The 27,566-nt window shown below is 40.1% G+C and overlaps 1 protein-coding gene across 5 annotated transcripts in view; it reads left to right on the forward strand.

Moving 5' to 3' along the window:
* Positions 1 to 27,566, forward strand: part of CEP85L (centrosomal protein 85 like) — a 129,915-nt gene that overhangs the window by 8,041 nt on the left and 94,308 nt on the right. The window contains exon 1 of one of the 5 annotated variants that reach the window (XM_015858639.2): positions 20,369 to 20,635. The exons of 3 other annotated variants lie outside the window; for them this stretch is intronic. In XM_015858639.2, the coding sequence (XP_015714125.1) occupies positions 20,581 to 20,635 (55 nt within the window). In that variant the 5' untranslated portion in view covers positions 20,369 to 20,580. Of the gene's footprint in view, positions 1 to 20,368; positions 20,636 to 21,169; positions 21,395 to 27,566 lie in introns of those variants that run through there. One more of the 5 variants, XM_015858640.2, reaches the window with a different exon arrangement.

A 27,566-nucleotide genomic window follows, 5' to 3' on the forward strand; every position in this document is an offset into this window, starting at 1 on the left:
GTAGTCAAGGGGCATTTTGTGTTCAGCCTGGAGGAATCTGCCATTGGTGTTTACTAAGCCCTGCTTGCTTCTTGTGCGTCAAGGAGCTTTTGGCTCACAATGCTGGAAGATGAGGAAGTAACTGAAGCCAAGTGATGAGCTGAGAGGCATCTTTCTTTGGTCTATTCTTTGTTCAGCCTCAACTCCTGTGTTTGTAGGACGTGCAGAGGTGTTTGCAAACCCAGGCACGGAGAAGTCAAGAATGTTGCTGTGAGGGCAGCCACACTCCCTGAGCTAAGAGAGAGCCAAAGCTTGGGGGGCTGTTCAGAGGGAGCAGTTCTAAGGGAATAAACAAGCATCCCAGACAGTTCCTTGTGTTGTCTATGGAAGAGACATAAAGGTCAACTTGTTGTAATTGTCAAGGCTATAAATGCTGAAATAATTAATATGTGTTTAATTAGTAGATCATATCTATGAAAATGGGTGTTGTATGGTCTAATAGCTTCCTGTGGTATTTAAATGCTAAAACCAAATCAAATAGTTTGGTAGAAGTAAATGCTGAGGTGAAGAGGTGAAAACACACATAAAGTACATGGGTTTGTAGTAAGATTATTTTAATTTGACACAAAAAAAGAAGAATGAAAAGGATTTAATATTATTATCAGAGGCTGTTAAATGACACTTGACTAAGCTGTCATTAATCAAGTGCCACATTTTAAGTTCATTTTAAACAGGCTGTTTGTTTCTTTATAGCCTTACAATTATAAAAATCACCTTTTTATTCAAGAATAATCTGAAAAAGAGCATTGTTTGCAGTTAATGTTATCTCTCTAGCAGCCAGCCAGCCGGCCAGGAATAAACTCTGATGTCATGCAAGGTGTCATTTGCAAGGTCATATCATGAGAAATATGCCTTTTTGCAGGATAATTTTCCTGCTGATACATAAATACTCTGACATTTATGAAAAAAATACACTTCAAGGCGAAGCATGTTCATGTTTTCAGCAAATAACCAAATATTTATACAGTAATGTATAATTGTATGCTTTGAGGGGAAGTCTTAAATTATACCAACTCTTTTTCCTTCTTCTGATTGACTTAACTGCAGGGAAAGTGAAGTGTTTTACACAATCTAGAGTGTTACTTTATCCAACCTGTACACATCCTTATAACACTATCTGAATCTGCAGCAGTTGGGGAGAAGAGACTTCCTGCTACCTCTGTCCTTAGCAGTCTCTCCACTAGCGTGTTCCTCCCTCCATGTATATTTGCCCTATTGGCTTCACATCCTGGTTTTTGTCAGCGTTGGAAATGCATCTGTATTTGACCTAGTCCTTTTTAAAAGCCTGCTATGGGCTTTCTCATTTAACTTCTCAGAAGGAACTGTGATATTGAATGCTTCCAGGAAGGGGGCATCCATAACTTGCTGGGTAACCTGTTCCAGTGCCTCACCATCCTCACAGTAAAGAATTTCTTCTTAATATCTAGTCTAAATCTACCCTCTTCCGGTTTAAAACCATTTTCCCGATTGTTACATGCACTTATAAATCTGAGCACCATTCCTGCTGAATACCCAGTGTATTTTGGGTCCTCACACTGACAGATGTGAGGGTGCTCAGATCAAGTTCCTCATAGGGGAAATGTGACAGATACATGCATTTCAATGTCTGTGGACCCACTGCCAGATAAAAAATTATAGAATCATAGAATCGTTTGAGTTGGAAGGGATCCTAAAACGTCACCTAGTCCAACTCCCCTGCAATGAATAGGGACCCCTACAGCTTGATCAAATTGCTCCTCCAGGCTGAACAGCCCCAGCTCTAGAAAGCACATGCAGAATATGGCTCTGTGACTTTAATTATGCTTTGTTTCTTTTTATGGAAATACTATATGTTTGTCTGCAATTTGAAAGAAAAAAGAAAAAAAAAAAAAAGAAGACTCAATATACAAGAGCATAAAATAATAGCTATAGGAGGGAAAAAAAATGAAAAATACAACATTGCTTAATATGCAAAATGTTTTTTAATGTTTCCTTTCTGAAAAGAGTCCTTAAAAGTAATGAATTCTTTATGTTGAGATTACAGTAATCAGTTGTTTGGTTTTGGTTGTGTTTGTTTGTTTGTTTGTTTGTTTTAATGTAGGGCATTTTAGAATTGGATTTACATGTATAATTTTACTCTATTTTGTGGTCTTTATCTTTTTAATTTGTTGTATCTTCTTGTGGACTGTTGGCAGGGCCTATGGGGAGTTAGAAGTTCTCCAGAGGAGTCTGATTTATTAAGTTTCTTTTGGCCTAATTTAGATCCCAGGATTTCTTTGCTTTTTCTTTTAGGTAACAGAAAACACTTCCACAATTTCAGATCACGCAGAGGAGTTGGTAGGGCCCTTCATGCTTCTTAATGAAACATACCTTCGCTGTTATTGAGGAAGCAAAGGCTGCAGGGGGGGAAGATTTCCAGTACAGGTGATCCTTTTTCTGAAGGAGCTGGTCAAGTTTGAACCTATAGGGGAAATCCTGCATTAGTGCTTGGAGTGGTTAAAGGAAGTGTGAGCTACTTCAAGAGAGAAATAAAATAAAATAAAATAAAATAAAATAAAATAAAATAAAATAAAATAAAATAAAATAAAATAAAATAAAATAAAATAAATGGAAGTCATAGAAGAAAAATCACATTTGGATTTCCAAGGTTTATGTAGAGGTCTGGTTCAAAACTTTCACAGAAGTCCCTGGATTTCGAACATAAGCTTTTTTCATTTCAGAACTAAGAATGATGTAAATGAAAAAAAAAACAACAAAACAACAACAAAAACCCCAAACAAACCATAAAGCTACTGATGAAAGGTAGGCATAGCTCACTTAGAAAGTGCATCCTGAGTTGCTTGTGTGGTTTTTCCTAGAGAGGACTTACACCACTTAACTGGTGTTGAGCAGGCTGCAGCCTTTGTCTGCTACTGGAGCCAGTGTGCATTCTGCAGCTGGGATTCTTCTCATTGATTTGTTCCCCTAAAGGGCTCTCAAACTGGCAATGGAAGCAAAAGATAAAATGACAGGAAGGTTTTGTTCAGTGCTCCTATTTTCAGAGATGCATTAGGCTGTGCAAAATTAATACGAGTAGGGTTTCCTGTTTCTGTCCCAGTGTTTTTACGGTTGTGCAAATATGGGAGGTGCATATACCTCTGGTCATATTTCCTGCAGAAGCACCATGAAGCAGACAGATAAAATGATTTACCTAATTAATTCAGGAGTGTTATCTGAAGGTAAAGTTGAACAACACGAGTGACTGTTAAATTCATTGCCAAATAAAATAGCTTCCATGAGTGCCCTAGAAAAAATAATGAACGTTTGTACCACATTTCTTTTCTATGTATGTTTTAATATCTTGCTACAGAGGCAAGATTTATCTTTGAGTATTTTCCATTTACTCTCTAATCTTACCATTAGTCTGTGCACAGATATCTCTTTCCAGCCGTGCTTTTTCTTCCTTTCTCTTAAAGCGAAAAGCAATAAAAAAATGCCTTTAATCCTGGGAAAATTTATTGTGATAAGCAATTCTTGGGCCAGAGTGGCTTGAGAGATGACATGTAACTGTCTTATCTCTGGAGGAGTGGACAGTGTTCCTACACACTTCCTCATGCATGGAGAGAGTCTGTCTCCCTTCAGAAAGCCTACTGCTCTCTCTGAAGGTAAAAGTTGCATCTCTTTTGGCTGGACAACTTGCTCCTTCCAAGTGTCTCTCTGCCATCTGGCAGGATGAGTGCCTGCATGTTTGCTGGTAGGACTTTCCGACAAAAAACTGCTTGATGCACAGGAATCGAGGCTTACTGCAGCAATACGTCCATTTTGCTTGCAGGTTTGGCAAACAAGCATGCAGAGGCTCAGGGGTGACTTCACACATGCTACCTGGTACACCACCAGGCCACCCAGCTACATGGGGTCCTCAGGCAGGTCAGGGGGTGAACACCCATTGAGGTGTGAGCCCAGGAAGGCCTTGAGGGATCTCTGGGGCCAGGGACTTCAGTCAGGTTTTTCAAGACGCAGTGGAACAAGTCAGCTGTTTGGAGATTCAGGGATCTGCCTGAGAATGAGCTCAAATCTAAATGTTGCTTGATTTGTTCCTCCCAGGAAAAAAGCTCATTATTTTCCCAGTGATTAGGCACTAATAAGGGCACTAGTAACTTCAGTTTAGGAATGAAAGTGTGATATTCATATTTCTCCTCTCTAAATTTAGTCTAGTCCTGAGCATACAATGCTTTCTATCAGTTCCTTGATAACCCGTCATGAATTCCACATTGATTTGTTGAGCTGGGATATATGCAGTGATTCCTCTGGTAAAGCAAGCCAAGATAATTTATCTGACATGAACAACTAGGAGTGGTGTGTCATTGGGGATTTATTCAGCTTTGTGAAATCTGCAATCAGTTTGTGAGGTGGGCAGATAAGGTTTTTAAAATAATTTTATTTTCTTAGACTTAACACTGTGCTGGAAATGCTGTTTGTGTAAATTTCATGTAAATGCCTGAAAGAAGGAGATTTCTTGAAGATGGTTCTTTGCTTAGTTGTATGAGTGTCAATTTAAATAGTATATGAACTTACTAAAAACAGAAAACCATAAAACTATCATATGTGGTACTTGCCTACACGTGTCGTGGTTGGGTATAGCGTGAAGAACGTTAACAAAGCAGGTGGTTTACAGCAGATGACTTTCTGATGGTGTAAAGGATGCAAACTAGGCCCTGCTGGCCCTATTGTTTATGCATTGCATCACCTAATGGCATTTACTCTGATGGATCTTTCTCATCTCTGTAGTGTAGGACCTGCACTGCAGTTGCCTATTCATGCTGCACTTGGCAGACAGCTAAGTGAATAGAAATGCACTGTCCAAAAGAGCAGCTTACAATGGCTTTCCATTAATATTCCTTTCCTCTTTTTGGAGAGTTCTAGGGGTGAAAACCCATCAGGACTGGAATCTGTTACGTATTAAGTAGTTGTTACCACACAGACATGTCAATATTGATGTCAGGTCCTGTGATGTGATGGAGCTTTCAAAATAATGTCAACTCTCTAGTGGAAATCAGGCTAATGTTAAATACATTACACTTAAGAGGCCAGTGGCTATGTGCAATGGCTACATCCTTTGTTCAGTGACCTGGAACCTGATTTGTAAATGCATTTGTCTGGGTTTACATTCATGTGCATTCTTTGTGGCTTTTAGTACTCGTACAAACATATTTGATGAAACAAGCACTTTGATTGGGTTTAGGCTTGTTTAAATATTTCACTTTATCTATCCTCAGCTGCTTCTTCTAGATAACCTCATTTTATTGCTCATCTAGTATTAAACTTGCCAAGGGCCTCGTTCTCTAGTGCTTTGACACTAAATTGCTACAGCTTAACTCTCCCACAGGAACATTTGTGTACAGTAATATTTTTGTGCATGTTTTAAAATTGCATTGTATAGTAAATACACTGTTTGGTGACTTCTGGAATCAATTTAGTAAAAATGTAATGAAAAATTACAGATGCTGGAATTAACATTTAAAAGGTGTAGTACTGCAGAAGAAGCAAATCTTTGTCACCATAGTTGACTGGTTACATTCTACATTTTTCAATATATAGATATGAAAAAAAGAAGAAAGATATAGGGCATATATGCTTGGCATGTCTTTTAGGCAGCACCTTTCAACCCAATTGCATGAAAGTTGATATACAAATGATCATTAAACAATGCTTTTAATTGAAGAAACAGTCATCCTCATTACACAGTGAAGGGTTGAAAGACTAAAAAAACCACTTTGTCTGAGGTCAGTTAATTTTATTTGGCCTCTGTCTTGAAAGTAGAAATTCAAGATTAAAATCCAACTTATTACACACTTTTGTAAGTAACGTAGGTTAGATTTTAATGGCTTTTGCTCTATGGCTCATTTATATTCTGTACGTCATCAGATGGCTATCTATGAAACCATTTCAAGAAAAACAGCTGTAGACTCCTATGCACTCATCAGATGCTGATGGAGTCTGGTCCATTCATTGTGCCAGGCTGCACGAAGGGGCTGGTCACACACACAGCATTTCAGATGTGGTCTGGGAATTATATCTGAGAGGTTGGTGTATGGTTCTTCAGCTGGGAAGGGGCTCTCTCTCCAGAGAAGATAAAGATAAAGAGATAAATGATAAAGATAAAAGATAAATGATAAAGAGAGGGTTGGTTTTTTTTTTTGGTTTTGTTTTGTTTTCTGATGATGTCTATAAGTGCTATAAAAACTGGAAATAATACAGCAAGTCATGAGAGAAATGTATTAACTTCTCAGTCTAATAGGAATTACAATCAGTATCATTTATTTTATCACAGGTATTTGATATAGTATATCTAGAAAAAAAATATCCTGGTTAGTCCTGTAGGCTGGGATATCACGTTTTGTAAAACAAGAACTACAAGGAGAGAAAAAAGAGGAGAAAATTACCTATAATCTCCCCTTCTAGTCTTGCTATCTTTGAAACTAAATTTCCTTCTTCACTCCTTTTGTTAACAGCCCATGAGAAAAGCAAGGTTGTTTGCACCCTAGACACTTTCATACAGTATATATTTTGGACCAAAATCTTAATTTACTGATAATTAACAAATCATATCTTCGTCACATACAGATGTCAGAAAGGATTTAATTTAGCTGCACACAACCAGGCAATTGGTTTAATCCCTGATGAACTCTTTTTCATCTTCCATTCTTCAACAGCAGACATGATCCTAAACACTGAGAGCTGCTGCTTGTTTGTGTGTCTTACGCTTCCAGAATCAAATCCATGTACAACTTTTTGAGAACTCAGGTAGGAAGTATTTCTTAGGACAGACTAAGAAAGAATCAAGAGTGTTTCATCCTCTCATGAAACATAAGGCATGCCTAACCAGTTCAATGCCTTTGACCCTATTGTTACTGGTATTGGAATTTCTCCGGTTCTGTGTATGTAGGGCAGACAACTTTTAGGGACTGGGATATTTTAGCGTAAGAGAAAACCAAAAGCATGGATAAAATCCCATGTCCTGTATTATAGAAGAACTGGAAATACAGAAACTGATAATTATTCTTGTATTTGACACTCAGCTGTCCCATGATATCTTAGTTACTTGTCCATGTTCCTATATGGGCAAAATGATAGAAATAAAACAAAACCATTTAGTTTCCAAAGCCATATTCCACAATCTGGGGCAAGAGGCAAGCCTCACTGATGAATGTAAACACCTTAGAGCTGCACCTGCATAAAGAGCCTGTGTCGACTTCTTGGGATCCAGTCAAACGTAGTCCACAAATGCTGCTCTCAATGAGGTTACAAGAAGTTGAGGAATTTCTGGTCGGGATGGCACTGCTTTCTAGATTGTAGACCGTGCCTTACTCTGCAAACTACAAATCTGCATCTAAATACAAACTCAAAGCACAGTTAATTTTTCTTTCCATATGACGTGAAGACAGACATCCAACTTGCTCTCTTGGATGGAAACTGTATATTTCCCAAATAAACCCCAGTTGGGTCCTGGGATTTCCTTTGCTGTCAGAAAAAAATTTAATCGGTATGCACTGAAAATCTGTGGCCTGGCAGAGTCAGTGTCCATGTTCAGTTTTAGATCAGTTTTGGCTTTTTTAATCTTATTTATTTATTTATTTTTCTGTGAGAGCTGAGAAAGCTGACATTCACTCGGTGTGTTTCCTCTGTGCTGAATTGCCCTACACTGAATGGCTAACAAGAGACCAAGGAACTCTGTGAAGTTATCTTTTCATTGCTTGTGCTCAGATTTTCCTTTCATTGCCAAGACACAGCATCCATTTCCAGCACTAAATGTCATGCACACAATAGCTCTGCTGTCGGTGTGAAAACCTAACTTAACTGTAGGAGGAGGCATAAAAGATCAGATCACATCCTCTGTGTGCAAAACTGCAATCTGAAGCATGTCTTTCTCAGGCAATTCAGAACAGATTGATTAGATAGGATTGTATCCTAAGGCTTCATTGTCTGCCTGCATCAAATGTAATTTTTTAAATCGTCTTTATATGTCTAGGCACTGAAAGTGATTATGGCCCTTACTTGACCTAAAGAAAGTAACATTTGAAGGAAGGTTTGCAGACAGGAGACTTGCCTGCACAATGCTGAGCACTGGATGGATTAACATAAAGGCATACTGGGGTTCTTTGTGCAGCTCAGGGCAAACAATGTTTCAGAAGCCAAGTTTAAGTAAAATAAGAGGTGGCTTTATCTCACTATTTGCATGTGAGGGACATCAAATGAGGATTGTTAAGGGAGAAAAGAAAGCAGAGACAGCCAACTCCCAGTGCAAGGCAGCACTGAAAAACAAGCAGCAGGTCAATCACTGAAACAGGAGTAGGACGCAAATCAAGTTCTGAATCTCCACCCTTGCAGTTTGACCTTCACTACATAGTCTGTAAATTGATTCAGAAACCGTATAAATTCCTCAATACAGAAGTGAATAATTTATGAGAATATTTCTCCAGCTTTATGTAGTAGGGTGTACATATAATCTCATTTGAAAAATAATATAACACGCAATGAGTAAATGGTATGCTCTGACATTCAGTGGTGTTTGTAAGATATAAGTCTATTTCTAGTGCAGCGTAGGCTTAAAGAGCCAAGTGGTTTTTATAGGAGATAGGCTGCTGCATTCCTTTACAGTTTGCTAATATGTGCTTAGTCTGCTGAAGTAAGCCAGCCTTGTGCTGAATAAAGATATGGGACTCTGTTCATGTATAGGATAATATGAATAAAGCACCGTACCTTCACTGGAGATCTGTGCAACAAATGTCATGTCTTAGATTGTGAAAAAGAAAAGAAAACAGAATTTAAACAAATTGATTGTTTTCACTGGATACGCTCCTAGGATCTACATATGCCTTAGTTTACCAAGTTGAAACATGAAACAGAAATGTAACTGGAAAATCTTTGTGGTGGGTACTGTAGAATTCCAGTTGTGAAACTTAGTTTATTCTTGTAAAACAGTTTAGTATCTTTGTTTCAAACGTGTTTAAACCATAAATGCTGCTGTTAGTTTTACTGCTGTTGAGTGCTTTCGGTGTTGTATTACATTAAGAAGCAGAGACATGCTGTTGATTGGAATACAGAAAGATGAGGATACCTAACCGTTTAGTGCCATCATAAAGTAGAAAAACAAGGAAAAAAAATATTTTATAGTAGGACTGACAGTCAGTGGAAAAAAAAATACTAAACCTAAAACAGATGAGCAAATCTTAATGAGTCTTCAAGATAACTTTGACTCATTACAAAGCAACTTGAACCAAGTTTCTGGTGCTGTCTTTCTCTGCGGAGATCTGAACAACCCCCCAAAAACAACAACTGAACTTTTCTTTATGCAGTTGGTGCAGCATTAGGAGGTATTAGACTTTATTCAGAATCCTGCCTTCCATCTCCAGAAATTCAAATAGCACTTAGCTTAGAAAGGTGGTGCTGAGCCAAAGTTTATGATCCTTTCTTGGATCTTGCTCATGCAAAACTTACATTCATTTTAGCTAAAACAGACTCCTCCTATCTTGTTCCCACACTTCTATTGAGGATCATTTTAACTGACATTATTGCTGTGATCACTGGATTGGGCCAATGTGCAGTAGTTTAGATAGAATCATGCAGAATGCCAAGGAATAATTTTCATTTGTACAGTGTAGGTCTTCAGCATGAAAATGCTTGCATGTGGTACTATCTGTCTAGCCACTTGGAAATACATAGACTGTGTGATGCTTGAGCAGTGTTTAACTCCAGAGGGGGATACTATAAACAGAATTGCAGACCTCTAGCTGTGGCTTCTAATGGAAACAAGGACAGATCATGAATGAGGTAACTAAAGTAGCTAAAGTAGGTTATATTAATGCCCACAAGGAAATATGTCCATTATATTTTTTTCCTGTGGCTTTCCATTTTATCTTTTTCATTTAACAAGGATCCATATACAAGGAAGGACAAACTGGGGGAGGGAAATAATTCTTTAGGAAATATCCTTTTGCTTTCAGACTAGCTGGATTTTTTCCTCTTTCTTAAAAAGCCCTATGCAAAGCCAGTGAGCAGTGTCAAATGCTTGGTTTGAATTTCTCTTTGTGTGTCTTCTGTCACAAAGAAGATATTGGCTTGTAAGCAAACAGCAGAACATTGAGCAAGGATGTGTTCTGAAAGACGAGAACAGCTGAGCCTTCTGGAGACTGTACAGTTTACTGATTATTGTGATCTCTAGGCTGATTTTGCTCACAGTTACATGTATGTAATTTATCTGCACATCCAATTCTATAAATTAATCCAAAGAGGAATCAGTATAATGCTGCTCTCCAAACTTCCCTCTCCCTCTTTCTAAACTTAAGAGGAAAATTCTCAGGTACTGCATTTTTGTCAAGAGTGAAATTCTTATTCATTCTCCTTTACTCTCTTTCTCTTCCTTCCTTTCTTGCTTGTTTTCTCTTCCGTTGTCTCTTTCTTTCTTTTCTCCTTTTTCTTTTTCTTTCTTTTCTTTTTCTTTTTCTTTTTCTTTTTCTTTTTCTTTTTCTTTTTCTTTTTCTTTTTCTTTTTCTTTTTCTTTTTGTCTTTAATTTTTACTTTTTTTTTTTAAATTCTTTTTCATTTGTCTTTCACTTTCTTGCCTTTTCACTCATTCTCTCCCTTATTCTCTTGTTTTTTTTCATTCTTTCTTCATTTTCTCTTTCTAAAGTGACTCCATTTTTCCAGAGGGGGAAAATTACCTTTGTGTTTTATTGCCTTCTAAAACATTTTATATGAAGAGAACCTGAAAAAAGCTTGAACAGTTTCTGAACTCACAGTTTCTTGAAGAGAACATGAAAACTTAAAAACCTGATACTAATAATTTTGTGAACAGTCATTACTTGTTAATGCTGATACGTGTTTCTTTGTAGATCCAGAAAATCATATTTGACTGCTGTTATTTAGTACGAATAACAGTGTGCTTCCAGCTGTTCAAGAGACAAATGAAAATTCAGAGCTTCCTACCAGGAGCCTTATTTCTGAAAAGCTATGCTTTAATTGTGGTTTAGAAGTTAATGTTACTTCAGAACTGACTTCTTAATTCCCAGAGCTGCTATTCTACTAATACTAACAATCTCTATACTATATTGCCCATGACTCTTTGTTACCATCTGCTACACATCCAAAATCTCATTTAGCACACTACTAATTTGAAGTTCCTTCTTAATTTTTGGAGACTGAACCACAAGAGCAATCAACCCATCTGGTGTAGCTACTGGTCAACTAACTGCTGTTTTTATGACATTCTTCATTACTTTTTCTTATAGCTATGCACAGCATAGTTAGTAGTTGAACTATTTTGGTTCTCCCTGTAAAATTTTTGAATAATTTTGTTTAAATGACTGACTTGAACTGGTTATTAATAATAACATCACTGTTACAATAACCCATTTTTTACAAAAACTCGGCTAAACTAGGAATTGACACTTGTTCAGGTAATAAGTACATTTAGCAAAGTCCTATAAGGAAGACTTAAATGGGAACACCGTGCTGTGCTTATTGAACAGGAGCAGATGTGTATCACAACCATTTCCCATCCAACAAGTGGTACATGATACATTTACAGAGCCAGTTCTCTTTTCTGTGCTGTGAAGAAAGCTGAACAAAGTCTTCTACTCTCCAAACAGATCTACAATAGCAAGACTGACTGTTAAATCTCAGGAAATTACATAGAGCTCATTTTGTACTTAAAAAGATAACTGATGAGCATGAGGGAAGGGCCCATTCAGAAATGTTGGCTTTTTATTCTTTGCCAGTCCCACTCTCAGGCACATTTTGAAAAATGTGGGAAGATGAGAGCTTGGGAAACCTGACCCTGAAATCCTTTGATAAACATTGTCTTCTGGGATGGTAAGCAGTGTGATTAAGTCGTCTAACTAATTGGACAATTTATTCTACGGTCCTGTGTGTTGATTATTTCTGCATTGAAATCATTAATCATTTGAGAAGGTATTGAGGACCACTCAATCAATAAGCTATTTTTCAAGCTTTTTCAAGTGTGTTTGGAGACCCTGCAGATCTATCAAGCTGAGCTTCTATGCACACTAGAGCCAAGTGTACTCTACACTTTTGCCTTTTCCTGCACTGAACAGATAACTCATCTCTGCCCTTTTTGGACTGAATCAGAACATGGTGCATCATGAGGCTTGCAAGTCTCTATCAAGTCTCATCATTTCTATCCATATGGAGTCACCATCATGCAGGGAGGCCCTGGCACTGTGGGAACATTTGCAGCAACTGAGGTCTGGGCGCAGTGGCAGACACTACTTGGAATGGCAAAAAAGATTTCTGAGGCCAGCTGCAGGTATCATTGATTGGGACTCCTCTCTTTGCAGTGACATGTGGGAAATTTCATTTCAATGACTGCTTGCTTGTATTTTAAATGAATAATTTTTTTAGCAATTTAGACTCTTACCATGTGGTTCAGTTTGAGTCCATATCTACAGAATCATAGAATCGTTGAATCCTTAGAGTTGGAAGGGACCTCTGAAGGGAATCTAGTCCAACACCCAATTTACATAATTAATATAAAATTATATTTTAAGATAATATGAAATATGAAATATGGCCAAAACAAAACAAACAAACAAAGAAACAAACAAAAACGTGAGGGAAAATTAGAGACTTTATTAGATAGTGAAATACAGTTCACAGCCTCTCAGAAAAGATGGTTGTGACCCAACTGATTCAGTGTGTCTTACAAATCTGAATTATCGGGTTTTGTTTGAATTCTGTAACTCTTTTAGTGCTTCAGAATTGATCTGGAAATCTCACAAGGGAAACTTTGTTCTTAACATTTAATATGCCTCATGATGCAAAAACAAAACAAAACAAAACAACCCCCCAATTTTTAGTAGTTATATTTTAATACTTCTGTAGAGACAGTTTCAGTAATTTAAGCAAGATGCACCAAATGCTAAATATATAGACCATAGGTAATTTTTTTTTCTTTATTTGTTTGTTTGTTTTATAGAGCTTAGTTTTCTTATCATTTTTATTTTATTATATATTACTATCAAGGAACTGTTCTCCTAAAATTGAAATGTACAAGCTCAAGGATAACTACCATTTAGTGCAGCATATAGGAAATATTACTGTTCAATTAAGTTCTGCATTTAAAGTTCACTACACTCTTTCAGTGTTTTATTTTAGAGGTCTATGATATTCAGCTGTCAGAGGTGATACATTATCTTCAAACACAGAAGTGAAATACAAGTAATATCTGCATGACTTAATTTTTATTTATTTATTTTACAATGGTCATCTGTTTCTTTTTCGTTTCTTTTCCATTTCTCAATCTATTTCTTAGCAGTAGTGGCTGTTTTAAGTAAAGATCCTATCACTGGGGCTGCTGGGGCTGTATTCCAGCAGGATCATATAATGTTCATGAAATGTGTGGTCAGTAGTGTCCTCTAGCAAGAGCTCCCATGAATGGATTGACTCAACAGAGCATTTACTGGAACAGTTTGCAGATGGGAATCCTGTGAATAACTGTCTCTTGTGCTTTCTTAATACTTTGCCATCCATTTCATCTTCCTGTCCTGATCTTCTTGTTCCATTTCAGTGTATCTTTTTGTTCTTTGTACATTTTTTTTTTTCATGGGAGCAAACACATAATGCCCTTTTGCAAGGACATATCCAATTCTGAACTATTAGGTAGGCTGTTTATCTCTTCAGTTAATCCATTTAATTTGGGTGGTTCAAACTACTTACCTTGTAAATAGATGATAATTAGTTGTCCTCCAGACATTATGGTGACATTCCCATGTTCTGAAGACTGACCCAGAAGATTGTAAAGTTGAGAAGAAAATGGTCGCAGTATAGGGAATATCTTACAGTAATGTCCTGTATTAATGAGAAAATTAGAATCATGATTCTTCAATTTAAGTTTAACTGATGTAACCAGACATCCTTATTTAAGAAACTAGAATGGTAAACTGAGGCATTCACTTATGTGCAATTCTTAAAGCACAGGATTCCTAAATTAGTCAAACAGTTGCAAAATTTTAAGCAGTGATAATTACATATTATATACCTTATATATATACATTTAAAGCAACACGCTCATTTACAAGCTTAATTTCTTCTTGTTCTCTCTGCAATCAAAGATCAGGTTGCATGTTTACTGAATTGCTTCCCGTATCAATTTCATCCCTCAAGCAATGAGTTATAAGTAGAATCCTGGAGAAAGTGCTTAGAGCCAAGTTAGAGTCTCAAAGTTACTTTTAGTAAACACCCTTGTCTGTGTTAATTTTAATTCAGAAGCAAAACAGTCTAAGGGTACTGTGGTGGATTCATATGTATTGCATTTAATAACTGAGGTCCTGTGACACAAATCTGGTGGGCACTGTTGCCAGTACAAACTAGTGCAGACCACTTTTCTGTTTAGATATTTTTCTACTTTTTTGTTAACTAGATTTGTCTAAATGTGTATGCTAATCTACATGTCTGCCAGTTTAATGCCAGAATGCGATTAAAATAGTGACAGATATGAAGCTCTAGACAGAAGGAAATAGTGCTTTGCAGCCTCACGCATAGGAAAACCAGAGGCTTGTTCTGTTGGCTGCCTATTCTCCACACCAGGATTCTCCCAGAAGTCTCACAGTGGCTGCTGGCCTCTGTGTGTTGTACAAGGTGTGGGCTGCATCTGAGATATCTGCAAGTGGCTTGCTGTGTGGGCTTAAAAGTGTCTCTTTAAACTGTCTCTGCTGAGAGAAAATGAAGTTATCGTAATACAGACAAATCAGTTAGAATATATGGCAACAAACTGTTGTACAATTAGCATAGCAACTGTTGTAGAATCAATATCAGTGCAGGGAAAAAAAATGGGGCTGTGAGGGTCTTCACAAAGTGTGTTATAGTTAGACCATGAAATAAATTTTTCCATGTGACTATTACGTATGGGCATATGATAGCACAGAGCGGACTAAACTGAGCACTGGCACAGTGCTTTCACTTTACTGAAATTTCATCCCTTTGCAGTAATCAGGGGCTTGGCTCAAACACAAGTGACCAGAGAATTTCTTACTAGTAATGTTCATAGGCTGTATTTCTGTCAAGCCGTAAACAAACTCCATATTTAAGGCTATAAGCAGACAGAGATGGGTATTTGGAAGAAATTTCCATTTGAAAATATTGATATAAAGTCACACTGCTGGTTGGTTGATCTCTGTTTGGCTGTCTAGTTTAGAATCATTTGTTGCTTTCAACTCTTGTCTTTCTCAACTCTGTCTTTTCTCATCTCACTCTCTGAAAAATACTAGAAAATACTGTCAAGAGCAAAATTATCATTTATTTTCATTATTATCACAGAAGACTGTTGACTGCAACAGGTTTCAAACAGGACATTTATCAGATGCTCCAGCAACAGGATAGATGCAGAATATCACCAAGGCATCTCAATCCACTTTCTTGGTAGGATTTACCGCCTGTTAATTCTTTTTATCTTAGACATACTGGGAAAAAAATAAAAGATGGGTGCTCCTAAAATCAAGCCAGAAAGGAAAATCAGTTCATAGGCAGGGAAGGTCTAAATGTTATATTTTGAAAGATGTTGAATATGTTAATGAGTCCCACCGGTAGTAGGGGAGGAGACTGGCCTCTCCAGTATAGGCAGTCTGCTGTGGAATGTATTAGGAGCCAATCCTGGAAGCTGCCTGCTGCCTTTAGGTTTTTAAATACTCTCTGCATCCCCTCCCAAGCCACTTGTTTTTCCCTTTCTTGCCCTTCTGAGAGGGCGATAGAGAGGAGGGAAGGTGGAACAGTAGAACTAAAAAGAAATCCCCTTGAGAAAAATACATCTGGAAAACTCCTTGTCTGTTTCACAAGACGCTGGTTAGATGCCACTGCATTCCACACCCAAAATGAGTCCTTGTGGTATCAGAGTTGATGAGTGCAGGATTATTGTTATAAATCTCTTTTCATTTATTTTAAAATTTTATGATAAAAAAAAATACATTTGTCCTCCCCAGCAGTAATGAACCATGTAAACTGAATAACTCCCAAGAGTTTCCCAGCAGTGGCATAGACTAAAACATTTTCAGGCTGAGATTCTCATATTCTGTAACTGATAGTATTAAGAAGAATCTGAAATTTCAGGAGGCTTGTAATAAAACCATAGCTATGGTAACAATAACCTTCTTGATTTTATTCACTGTCATGGTTTCAGCTGCTACTGAAAGAGCAGGGCAAAACAAGTTCGATTCCATATCAGTTTTTGCTCCTTTGTGAAAGACATGCTTCCTAATTTACTTGTAGAAAAAGGCGAAAATAAAAGCATTGCATACACCATTATTTCCATACGCCTGCTTTGCAGATACCAGCTGGCACAGTTTATTGCTGATGCTATACAGTGCATGCAATGTCATTTCAGTGGAACGTTTCAGTCTTTTATAGACCAACCTGCCCCTGCCAGCAGGGTACGGTTTATGAAGTAAGCCATGCTGTTGTTAGCAACATCCCCCCCCAGTGCAGTTTAACATCTTGCTTTGTAACACACATAGCTGTTTTCTGGTAAACCAGGAGAAATCGTTCTCAGGCTCTTTTTAAAGGTTGCTTAGATTTTGCTAGGACATCATGTTCAGCTTCAGAAGCTGTGGGTGGAGGAAAATCATTTCTGTGCTTAGTGAAAAATACTAATAAATCAGTAGCTGAAAATCTGTGATTTCAATTTCCGAGTAATTTAGAAGGTGTGTTTGCAGAAGTGATGCTGTTGGTTCTGACAGAATGCACACGTTTGATGTTTTGATCAGGCAGTGGAAATAGTCTGCGTTTTCCTAGAACAATGTTTGGATACTTAGCATTAGAGGTTTTGAGGGTTTTTAAAATAATCTTTTAATTCTATTAAATGCAAAAGCAAGCGTGTAGAATAAATACTGAACACATTTCTGCCTTTAATCGAAGGAAAAAAGACTGCATTCAGAGGTTACATTTCTGCTTAATTTCATTTAGATCATTATATTTTTACTCAAGAAAAAAAAAAAAAAGATGTGATTTCTGAACCTAGAGATAGATCACAAATCTTGGGGAAGATGTGCTGCAATTGACGTTAATGAGACAGCATCTGCTTAGTACCAAGCACTTAAGCTATTACTTTCTATTGTTGTTTTTCTTTGTTGATTCTGCCAAGAGGGAGGAGTTTGTGTCATGAGGAAAGAAATGGGGAAAAGGCTTTGCAGACAATAGGAACTTGAGTCCATTCACTGTCTGGAGCATCGCATTTCACAACAATTATACCGGCTGTTTCCACTTAGCATAGATTTACTTGTAGGGCACCACGCTGCGACTTACTATGAGTATCCTGAACTTTATACACCTCTGGAGTGGGGCTGTATTGGGACAGGAATTGCTGTACTCCTAAGGGTCAGCTCAAGGGATTTAAAAGGTGGTAAGCTTGTGCAAGCGCTCCTAGTGCAGGTAAGCACTATGAGGTGCAGAGGCACAAAGGAAGTGGCCCAGCAGTACCCAGCTTCTCTGCTTAGCTGTGCCCCGTAGATCAGAGAGCACAAAGGATGGCTTGGGATATCCTCAGGACCTACAAAGCGAGGTCCATGCAAAGGATGTGCTTGCCCCAGCAGCAATAAACAGCACATACTTGGCTTTGCAGGAGGCCCATTCCAGCTAGCACAGTTTTTGGTTTTTTTTAAAGACGTTTTTGAGAATCTCTGACAGATTCAGCTCCCTGTCTAGAACTATGTACGTAGGCAGACTGCACATGCAAAACATTTCTGGAAAGTGCATAAAGTATTAGCCAGCTGAATACATTCGTAGAGCAAAACCACTGACTGCAGTTTGGCCCAGTTTCCAGGCAGACACACAGAGATTATTTGCTTTAACATTTACATTCAGTTACAATAACTTTAAAACCCAATCAAAACAGTGAATGTATCCCAAGTTCAGATATCTAACTGATTAAAGGGTTTTGTTTATTTGTTCTTTCTGCTCTGAGCAGTAGCACTTTAAAAGCACCAATGAGTGGGCTCAGATACCTTGGAAGACAAGAAGCTGCTGAGTCAACCTCCCTCTTCAAGCAGCGTGGTGGAAGTGAGTCAGCCAGCCAAACCCATTGTGTTCTGATCTCCTCCTTATATTCATGTTTGTTTGTCGTTTTCTCTGAAATATTCATGAGTGGTTGAGATGTATAGAAAACTGAATAAAGCTTCCGTGCATGGCAGTGCCAAGAATCATAACAAGACTGCAGTGACACATTAGAAAATGAAAGAACTATTACCAGAGCATTTCTGGGCACACAGCTTTCTGGTGGCATGACCTGCCACTGGATTCTTGCAGCTCCATCATAGGACAGCATCACCAACAACAGAGCTCTGCACTGATGGGGGAATTTTTCTGCTCATCTGATGCTGGATGCCTTTCTTTTCTTGACATCTAGTTTCCTCTCAGGTCGCTGTGTTCCGTTGCGAATACACTAATGGCACACACTTACCCAGAGCTGAGTAAAATCAACAAAAGAGCATGCAGCAGATTTTACACCTAGACAAATTCTTTATACAAGTATCAAATCAAGTTCTTCACTTGTTTCTTGGTCCAGGGTGCTGTACAGGTTTTACCACCTTTTACTGCCCCTTCTTACACTCATGTTTACCTGCCTTGCTCTCACTAACATCGCTGAGTATGGAAGCTGGCTTGTTGGCAGAAGGGTTACATGTTTTTGGCTTGATGTTACTGATAACTTACCCTTTCACATTGGTATTTGTGGCATCTTGAAAGTGCTTCTACCCTTTTGCCATCCAGAGGGCCTCCAGAAACATTCGGAAGGTTCTGATGGAATCTTCTGGAGCTCCACTTTTAGTACTGCTGGTTTTTATTCAGCATTCACTTTTTGAAGCCCGTGTTTCTACAGCTCTACCTACAGAACACTCAGACAATTATGCTCCCTGGGTTGAATGAGCTGGTGAGGAATGCAGAGAGTCACATCTTTGGTGAGTACGTAAGGGCTGTGTGCATACAAGAAAAAGGACACCACAATATGCAAGCATTTCTATATGCTCATTCCACTATTTCAGAGGCCTTTATTTTACTGAGTACATTATGAATATGTAGCTAGGTGTAAATAAAATATGACATAGAAAATTCTAGCATATAATTTCCCAAGCAGATAAAAGCTATTCTGTGACAGCTACTATTAAAAATGTGTTGAGTCAACAGGAAGTATTTGAACATAGATTTTATGTATCGATTGTGGATGTTTTGCATGAATTGCTCCTTTTTCACCTCATTTCTTAGCCCTGTCATGTCCACTGTCCCATACCATACAATGGTAGTAGTGGTGGGTTTTGTAATGTTGGGATGGTTACACTAAAGGTGGAAGCTACCTAAGTATTTTCTCCTTCATTTTATGATCTCCTGGGCAATGACGATCACTGACAGGTTCAGAAAGCAGTTTGCAGTGGGGATCACTGGGCTCCAGTTACAGACCAACAACAGCAGTACGAGTGCTGCTGTGGCAGAATTCTCTCCTGATGTATTTTGGCAGCCTCACAACAGCTCTGGTTGGATGCTTTGTACTGTTTTTGACTTATTGCTGACAAGAGCATTTTGTTTCCAACCCTGAGGCCTAAGGTTGATTGTGATGCTTAGAATTAACCGCTCAAGGGAAAGTTGTATTTCTTCTTTCTTTGCACGTCTTTCTTTCTTATGAAGACCAGGGAATACAGGAAAACTGTGATTTTATAATAAACCCTAGTAAGTCTGGATGTATAGGCCCTGGGTACTTTAGAAGGTGTAATTTTGGAGAAAAGCATTTCCTCTTTCTTTACTGATGACCTTGATATAAAACTCACTTCCACCATGGTGGAATACAGCCGTATGGGTACTTACGAGGCCTGCCAGCTGCCTGCTCGGCAGCAGCTGCACTGCAGACCCCTCTCCAGGAGGGCATGGCAGTGCCTGGGCTGTGACCCCGTGCTGTATTCTGCCGCTCTCCCTCTCCTCCACTACGGCCTCTTCCCTTTGCCCCTCCATTTCCACACGACGTTTACATGCCCTTGCTAATTGGCTCAGCATTTACCTGCCCGGATCGCAGTCTAGGTGGGAAGAAAAGGTAAATGGAGGGTGCCGCTCACGCCCCAGCTCTGTGTACCCTGAGGGCAAGCTGAGGACGTTCCCATTCTCTACGCAAACGGGAGCGCCCATCTCCTCCTCGGGACCTCAGCAGGTCCGCAGGCCGGGTCGGGGCAAGACGCTCACCCCGCTACATCTCCGCCCTACCCACCGCTCGCCCCGCGCCCCCTCCCCGTGGGCCGGCTTATGCAAGCGGCTCGCCCCCGAGCTCCGCAGCATCTGCGAGCTCCCGCCCCTGTCCCCGCCCCGCTCCGCTCCCAGCGCCGGAGCAGCAGGCGGCTGCGGCGGCAGCGCAATAAAGCAAGTTCTGTCTGCGGCGGGGGCGGTCAGCTCCTCCCGCCTGCGCGATCGCGGCCCAGCAGCATGGCCGCGGCACCCCGGGGGCACCGAGCCGCCCGCTGAGCCCCTGCCGCCCGCCCGGGCCGTTTGTCCCCCGGCCGGGACCGGCCAGCGAACGGCTCCGCGCTGCCGGAGCGCGGCACCATGTGGGGAGGGCTGCAGCCTCAGCTCGGCGCCGGCCCTCGCGGCTACAGGGCGGGTAAGGACCGGGACGTGGGGATGGGGCAGCCGCGGCCGCGAGGATGGGGACTGTGGGGCCGGCGCCGTTTCCCTTCCCCTCCCTTCCCCCGCCCTGCCCGCATCGCGCTCCCGGCGCCCCGCAGCAGCGCCCATGCCCGCCGGGAAGCGGCTCCCTCCCCCGCCCCGCGGAAGGAAGCGCCGCGGCGGCTCCGCGGGGGGACGTGGCGGGGAGCGACCCCCGGGCTCGGAGGACGCCGATGCCGTCAGTGTGCCGCTATCTTTAGGGCCGCCCGCGCTCATCGGGCTGGTTTTCTTTCTTAAATCTGCGGCTCGGTCTCTCCTGCCGCGGGGGGAGCCTGCCCGGGGCTGAGGATGGGAGGCCCTCCCTCGGTGCCTCGGTGTCGCTGGGTCTGGAGCGTCGGAGCAAAGCTGCGCTTACCCACGTAATCCCTGTCTGTGGATCGGGCTCTTGTTTTTTAGTCTTTTTTTGTTGTTGTTTTTTTTCTTCCTTTTTCTTTTCTTTTTTTTCTTGTTAGTGTACCGTTGAACGGAGGATCTAAGCAGAAAGCTCGTTGTTTCCCTTCGTGGCTTTTGCTTTACATTATTTAGGTTGCAGCCTGTTCCGGTTGTCGAGGAGATCGAGTCCTATTTATTGCATCACTTTGCTCTGGGTTTCTGGGCTTTAAATTAGAATCTGGCTCCCGCAGTTTGGCAGGGGGGAGTTTAAATTTGGTGTTAGTCTGGCAGGGAAGCCGGCCCGAGGGTATGAGTGCTTGGGGTGAGTAGATTGCAGCGTGACATAACGATTGCTTTTGCATAGGTAAGCCCAGATAACTAAGCCTTTATTTTTGGGATACTTTTTCCAGTTTTTTGAAGGCATTGTGATCCAAATTCAGCGAGCAGAGCTCCTGGGAATACTTGGAGACTTTTTACTAACTGAAGTAATAGACAGCAGTGGTTTGGTTTGGCAGCACTGTTACAAGTGCAGAAATAATGCTCTTGTAATACTGTTGTGTTTTTTTTGTTTTCTTTCATTCAGAAATTTGGAATTGTGTTTTAATTTTGGACTTGGAAAGTATGGCTGCATAACGTGTATTGGGTTGGTTGACGTATTTAAATGGAAGGATTGTTTTTCTTTCACTTGACAGTGCTTCTCTTGCGAATACAAGAGCTGCTAAGATGTTCTCAGCAGCTGCCTGAATCTCTGCAGATAGCCTAATGTTCGCTCCCTGTGATTTGAATGGAGGCACTGTTCCTTTTTTCTTTACTACTATTATTAATTCCTGTGTGTAACGTGTTTGCCTTGCTGAAGCGTTGTGGATTATATATATTTTTAATGCTTCTTGTACAAAAGCAAAGTTATGTTTTCGTTGTACTGCTGCTTGCTGAGATTGGATATCCTCAACCAAGTGTGCAGATCTCAGTGAATTTGATGGAAACTGCAGGAATTCAGTGTTTCCATTCTTGACGGTTCGTGTTTGGGGCAGGAATACTCTGCCCTGGTGAGGCCTCATCTGGAATATTGTGTCCAGTCCTGGGCTCCCCAGTACAAAAAAAGACAGGGATCTCTTGGAAAAAGAGAGAAGAGTCCAGCGGAGGGTCACTAAGATGGTGAAGGGCCTGGAGCATCTCCCCTATGAGGAGAGACTTAGGGAACTGGGTCTGTTTAGCCTTGAGAAAAGAAGGCTGAGAGGGGACTTGATCCAGGTTTATAAATACCTGGGGTGTGGGAGCCATAGTGGTGAGTCTGGTCTCTTTTCAGTAGTGCGTGGGGATAGGACTAGGGGTAATGTGTTTTTCTTTGCCCGCCATTCCTCCTCTTCTTTGAATACTTGCAGTTCATGTGAAGTCTAAAATATATTTGTATGTGAGTTAGGTAAAAGAAATAGTGTAAGGTTGCAAAACTTAGAGATAAACCTCCAATTTCAGGTAAGATAGACTAGCAGAAGGTAGCAGTTAATACAAAGCAAATGCGTAATGATAATGTTTAAACTTAAGATACAATTTCTGCATTGTGGTTCCAGCATAGTAGATTCTTCCTTAATTGGTCTTACTTTGAAATGGTCAAGTTGTTCTGTGAGATTGTGTAACTGTGCTAAAGGAGTGAAAGGTAATTAGGTCAGTTCAGGCACTGTAATGAAGAACCGATGGCTACAAAGATCCTGTGCTATTATGTTATTGAAAGATAAGGTTTGTTTGTTTGTTTATGCTTGGATACAAGTTGTCCAGGGGAAATGTATTTTGTTGGTTGTATCCTACTTCAGTGCAGAAGTTAAAGATTTAAACATATTCTATCAGAAGGAAAAATTCCTTCAGCTTCAAAATTAAATGCTTTAGCAGCAGCTCCTCGGTATAGATCTTGATGGTGTTGACTTGTAAGCGTTGGTTTGGGAGCATAACAGTTTCCTTGTCAAATTCAGTTCATTGCTGAAAAGCATTATGTTTTGCTAGTTGTATCATAGTCATGCATGGACCAGAAGTTCTGTTTCACTGGAAATCTTACAATTCACTTACAGAGCCAGATGCCTACTGAAAAATTCTGTAACTGTATAGGGAAGTTATCTTTTTTTCAGTAATAAATGTAGATTAACTGTGATTTTTCTTAGAAGTGTAACAGGCACATTGTATGAAAAGATGTGCTGTCCTGTTTGCACACCTCCTTTAGATGAGTGCTTGTTGTTTTAGCCAGTGGGGTTAATGAGACATTTTGCTGTCCAGACAAGGAAGATCAACTCTTAGGCTCTGATGTTTTGTCCCTGGAAGCATTCAAGGCCAGGCAACATAAGAATGTACTATATGGTTGTTCTTAGGGGATAGCAATAGTTATAATCTCTTGTACAGTAAATGTTTACTGCAGCATCAGCTTATGATTTCGCACCACAAAAGGACAATTCTATCCTTTTAAAACTTTAATGAAAGGAAGCAGTAATTTGTCTTAATGATTTCAAGAAGAATGCATTGATTTGAAATAGCTGTACAGAATGAGCATGTAGTAAAAGGCAGCATGAGCCATCATGTCTGCAGGGTGGAGTGGAGGCAAGGGAGGTGCTTGTTGGCATAAGAGCGCCTGTAGTTTCTGCATTGTACATCTAGGATTTGTCAAATATTGCTGCTTAGGTGACATGGTAAGATTTTTAGCAACAGGATTTTGAGGAGTGCTAAAGGACATGTGCCTTTCTAAGTATGGACAAATGCAATAATGATATGTGGTGGTAAGGGTGGTTAAAAACCCCTTGTGAGTTGAGGTTATAGCAGGAGATGGTCATCTGCCCTTGTTGGAAGCAAAGCCTGTTGGTTGTGGACAAATAAGGAAAAGGGGGACAGTACTGTAGATGTGTCCAGTACCAATGCTCTGCTTTGCATGTTCTTTGGATGCTTGATTTTATGAAATAACTTGCCTGTGGCTTAGTGGTAGGACAGTTAAACTAATTCAGTTTCCGTGCTTAGTTGCCTGATGACTGAAAAAGTGCTGACTCGGTTCTAGTAATCATTTATTTTTCAGCTGCTCAGACGTGTCCTGAAACTGTACGCCGGCAATAAAAATCTCACTGTGGCTGCAGTTTGCTTTAAACCATACTCCGTGTATTTGCTACGTGAGTCAAGAAGTGACTTTCTGTTTGCCTTCTGTGGTGGGCTCACCTTGCCTGGCTGCCAGTCATTCTTGCTTTGCTGCTCTGCGACAGAAAAACAGGATGGCAGAGTTAGCAGGTTGGGATCTGAGGGAAGAGATCAATCACCATCATGGGAAATCAGGCTCTGCGTGGAGGAAATGAACTTAATTTGTGGCCAATTAAAATACACTTGTGTAGTGAGAAGCGAAGATAGAAACAAACAACAAAAAAAACACATGTACAAATCACAAGAAGACCCCTATATTTTCCCTATTGTGCTCCCTCTCTTGGGCCTGTCTTCCCTTCTGACAGCACATCCTGATCAGGACAAGGGTTGTGGTCATTCCAAATGGTTAATCTCTGCTGTTCCTTCCTCCTCACACTTCTCTCCTGCTCTGGTGCAAGTCCCCGCTGAGAGCTGCAGTCTTTTATGAAACTTGCTGAGGCCTGGCCCTATCTCAGCTGCAGAGCTGCTCTGCCATGGCCTACATGGGCTACATGTGAGCCTGAAGCACCTTCTCTCCTTTTCTAACTTGGATGTCTACAGGGCTTTCTCTTTCCTCCTTGCTTGTGGGCAGTGCTTTAGCTTTTCTTACTGGAGGTGCCACCAGCTGTGTGTAGCATGGGGCAGCCCCTGCCTCTACTCACAGATACCACCTCTGCCAAGTCCATGACACCCAGACCCAGTACAATTTGTTGAGAAGAATGCTGGATCTGCAGTAATGCTGCGTGTTGCCCTGAAGCATATTCCTGCCATTGCTCAAGGAGGGTGTTAGAAGGGATGCTGAGGTCTGCTCAGATCACCTAAATGGGAGCTTCTTGCTGTTAGAGATGCAAAATATGGCTCATGGGAGACTGCAAACCAACTGCAGAGGCCTGAGAGTAGATAGCTAGAAAAGATAATATGGGTAAACAAGTTTGAGTCTGCCTAGGTTTATACTGGTCCTGACCATTCCCTCCTTCAGACCAAACCTTCAGACTCCTGTGTAATTGCCCACGAGATGCTCATTTTCCACAGGCATCCGGCATTGTTGCCTGGGCTGGAGCGTCCTATTGATCACCCAGCTGTATTCCACTGACCTATTTTTCCACAGCCAGCCATGCTGTAAGTGGCATCACATCCTTCTGTTCTGCTTCCCTGATGACCTTGGCTGTTTTTTGAGAGTCAGATGGCTACTGTAAGAGGAAGCAGTGATGCAAGTAAGAGAAGAAGGGCAAGGGTTGAGAATTTATTTACTTTCAAGGCATTGCATTCCCTGAAGATGTAACAGAATTGCCTGAACGGTGTATGTGTGTGAATTACTGGACATGGTTTCCTTTTACAGCTAAAATAATTTAGTGGTAGTAGTTCCTATGCTTCTGGCTACTTCTGCTCACACGTGCTTTCTGCTTCCAAAGGGCCTGCTTTGACAGTTGTTCGGCCTTATGGCAAACTGATCTGGGGAACTGGAGAAAGGAGAATACTAATGGTAAATAAATGATAAAGGAGGGATTTACATTTGCCTGATTTCTGTTTGAGCCATTGTAGCAGGAAGAGTCTGTGCTGGTGTCAGGCGAGCGCAGAATGCCTGGAGTCAAATGGACTAGCTGTAAAGTCAGCTTGCAGGTAGTGGAGAGATCTAGTGTGGTCTTGCTTCTTCAGTGCAGAACTGCTGATGACGTCAGGAGGTCTCTAATTAATCCTCAGACTTGCTGTGAAGGCCAAGAACAATTAACAGAGAGGATCTGGAAAGCTACATTAATTCTACTGGACTTCCATTAAAGCTAAAAATGGTTCAGAGTAATGGGCAGTGACTGACAAGGTAGAAGGCTATCTCTGTCGTCCTGAAGAACAGCCTAAGTAGTGTCAAGGGAAAAAACAACCTGCTGCTTCTCTATGTATTAAAATACCTGGAGTAGCAAATGATCCTTTTCAGGCTTTTAACTTTCTAGTGTGTTAAGCGATTTGTAATGTCAGGCAAGAAACATTCTTGAATCATCCTGGAGAGAGATCTGAGATTCCTTATAAGGTATCTGTATGTTTTTAATGTCTGCTTTGTTCCTTTCGTAGCATAGTTTCCAGATGGTGTGGAAAGCTGCAACTTTTTCAAAGGTTTAGAATAAAATATGGTCTTTTTAAATTAGTGTTTCTTTAAAAGATGGTATCTTCTCTCCTGTGGACTCTACAGCAAAGATATTTTTGTGTTTGCAGATTTTAACTTTTAGTAACATTCTTAAGAATTAACACATGTAAAAATGCTTTGTATTAAAAAGTTCAGTGACTTGGACTGATCAAAGGCTGAAAGTGGGAGTATAGGAACCCTAAGAGGCATTGGCAATTCCATTATTTATAACTTTATTAATCTTGAGAAGAACTGTGGAGAACTCTGCTAACACTTGTGATCTTAATCTCTACCTGTTTGCTTCATCATCCTAAATACCAAATGGGTTGAGCAGAGCTCTTGTGTGTTCTGTAGAGTTGTTGTAATAAAAGGTTTTGCATCACTAGTGATTGAAGTCGTGAAGAAGTTAAGAGCACATAAATGGCTGTTTTTTGGCTGGAAGTATTTTATGTATAGTTAGTCATAACAATGTACGGAAGAGGTATGTATATATTTTTCTGTTTTAAACTACTGTGCTTTCTTTTTAAATTTCAGAGTATTCTTCCTTGCTTATTTAGAGCATGTATGTGAGAGATTTTGTTTTCTAAACAGAGGAACTAAGCTTGTTGAGAAATGTTAACTTGTGTCATGAGCCTTAGAAGTTAGTGAAGAAAATCTCCTAATGTCTTACATGAAACCAGAATGTTGCCCTTTTAACTTAAATTTAGGTACTTAGATGTTGTTTGGATTTCTGTATGTGTGTATTAAAAATGCAGCCTGAAGGCTCTGTCTTCGGTGCATTCATATGAAAGTTGATTCTACCATATGTGTAATGCATATTAAGTTTCTTTGAAGAAAGGTGAACAAATGCTGTCAATTATGTTTTAGCAAACTGGTTCCGCGAAATGATTTAAATATATATTTATTTTTGTCTCCTTGCAATTTCTTTCTGTGCCAAGGATATCTTTACATCTGATTACGAGGAGATATTATGTTCCCATTTGTAAAAAATGAAGCATTTTTTAAGTGAGGGAACTGCATAAAATCGTTTAAGGTTGTTGTTGCTGTTCTCAACCCATTGTAGAAGCTGTCATTACATTCTCCTATTCAGAGAGGAGATGGACTTGTTTTAAATGCAGTGAGGGCAGAGGTATTTCTGGTAGAAGAATGTTGGGACAGCAGAAAAAAAAAAGTCAGAGAGTAACTTGCTTGATTGTGGTTTTTAATATCAATATGGTTAAACCCAAAGAGAGGCTTA

The sequence above is a fragment of the Coturnix japonica genome, chromosome 3 (assembly GCF_001577835.2).
Source record: "Coturnix japonica isolate 7356 chromosome 3, Coturnix japonica 2.1, whole genome shotgun sequence".
NCBI classification, from domain to species: domain Eukaryota; kingdom Metazoa; phylum Chordata; class Aves; order Galliformes; family Phasianidae; genus Coturnix; species Coturnix japonica.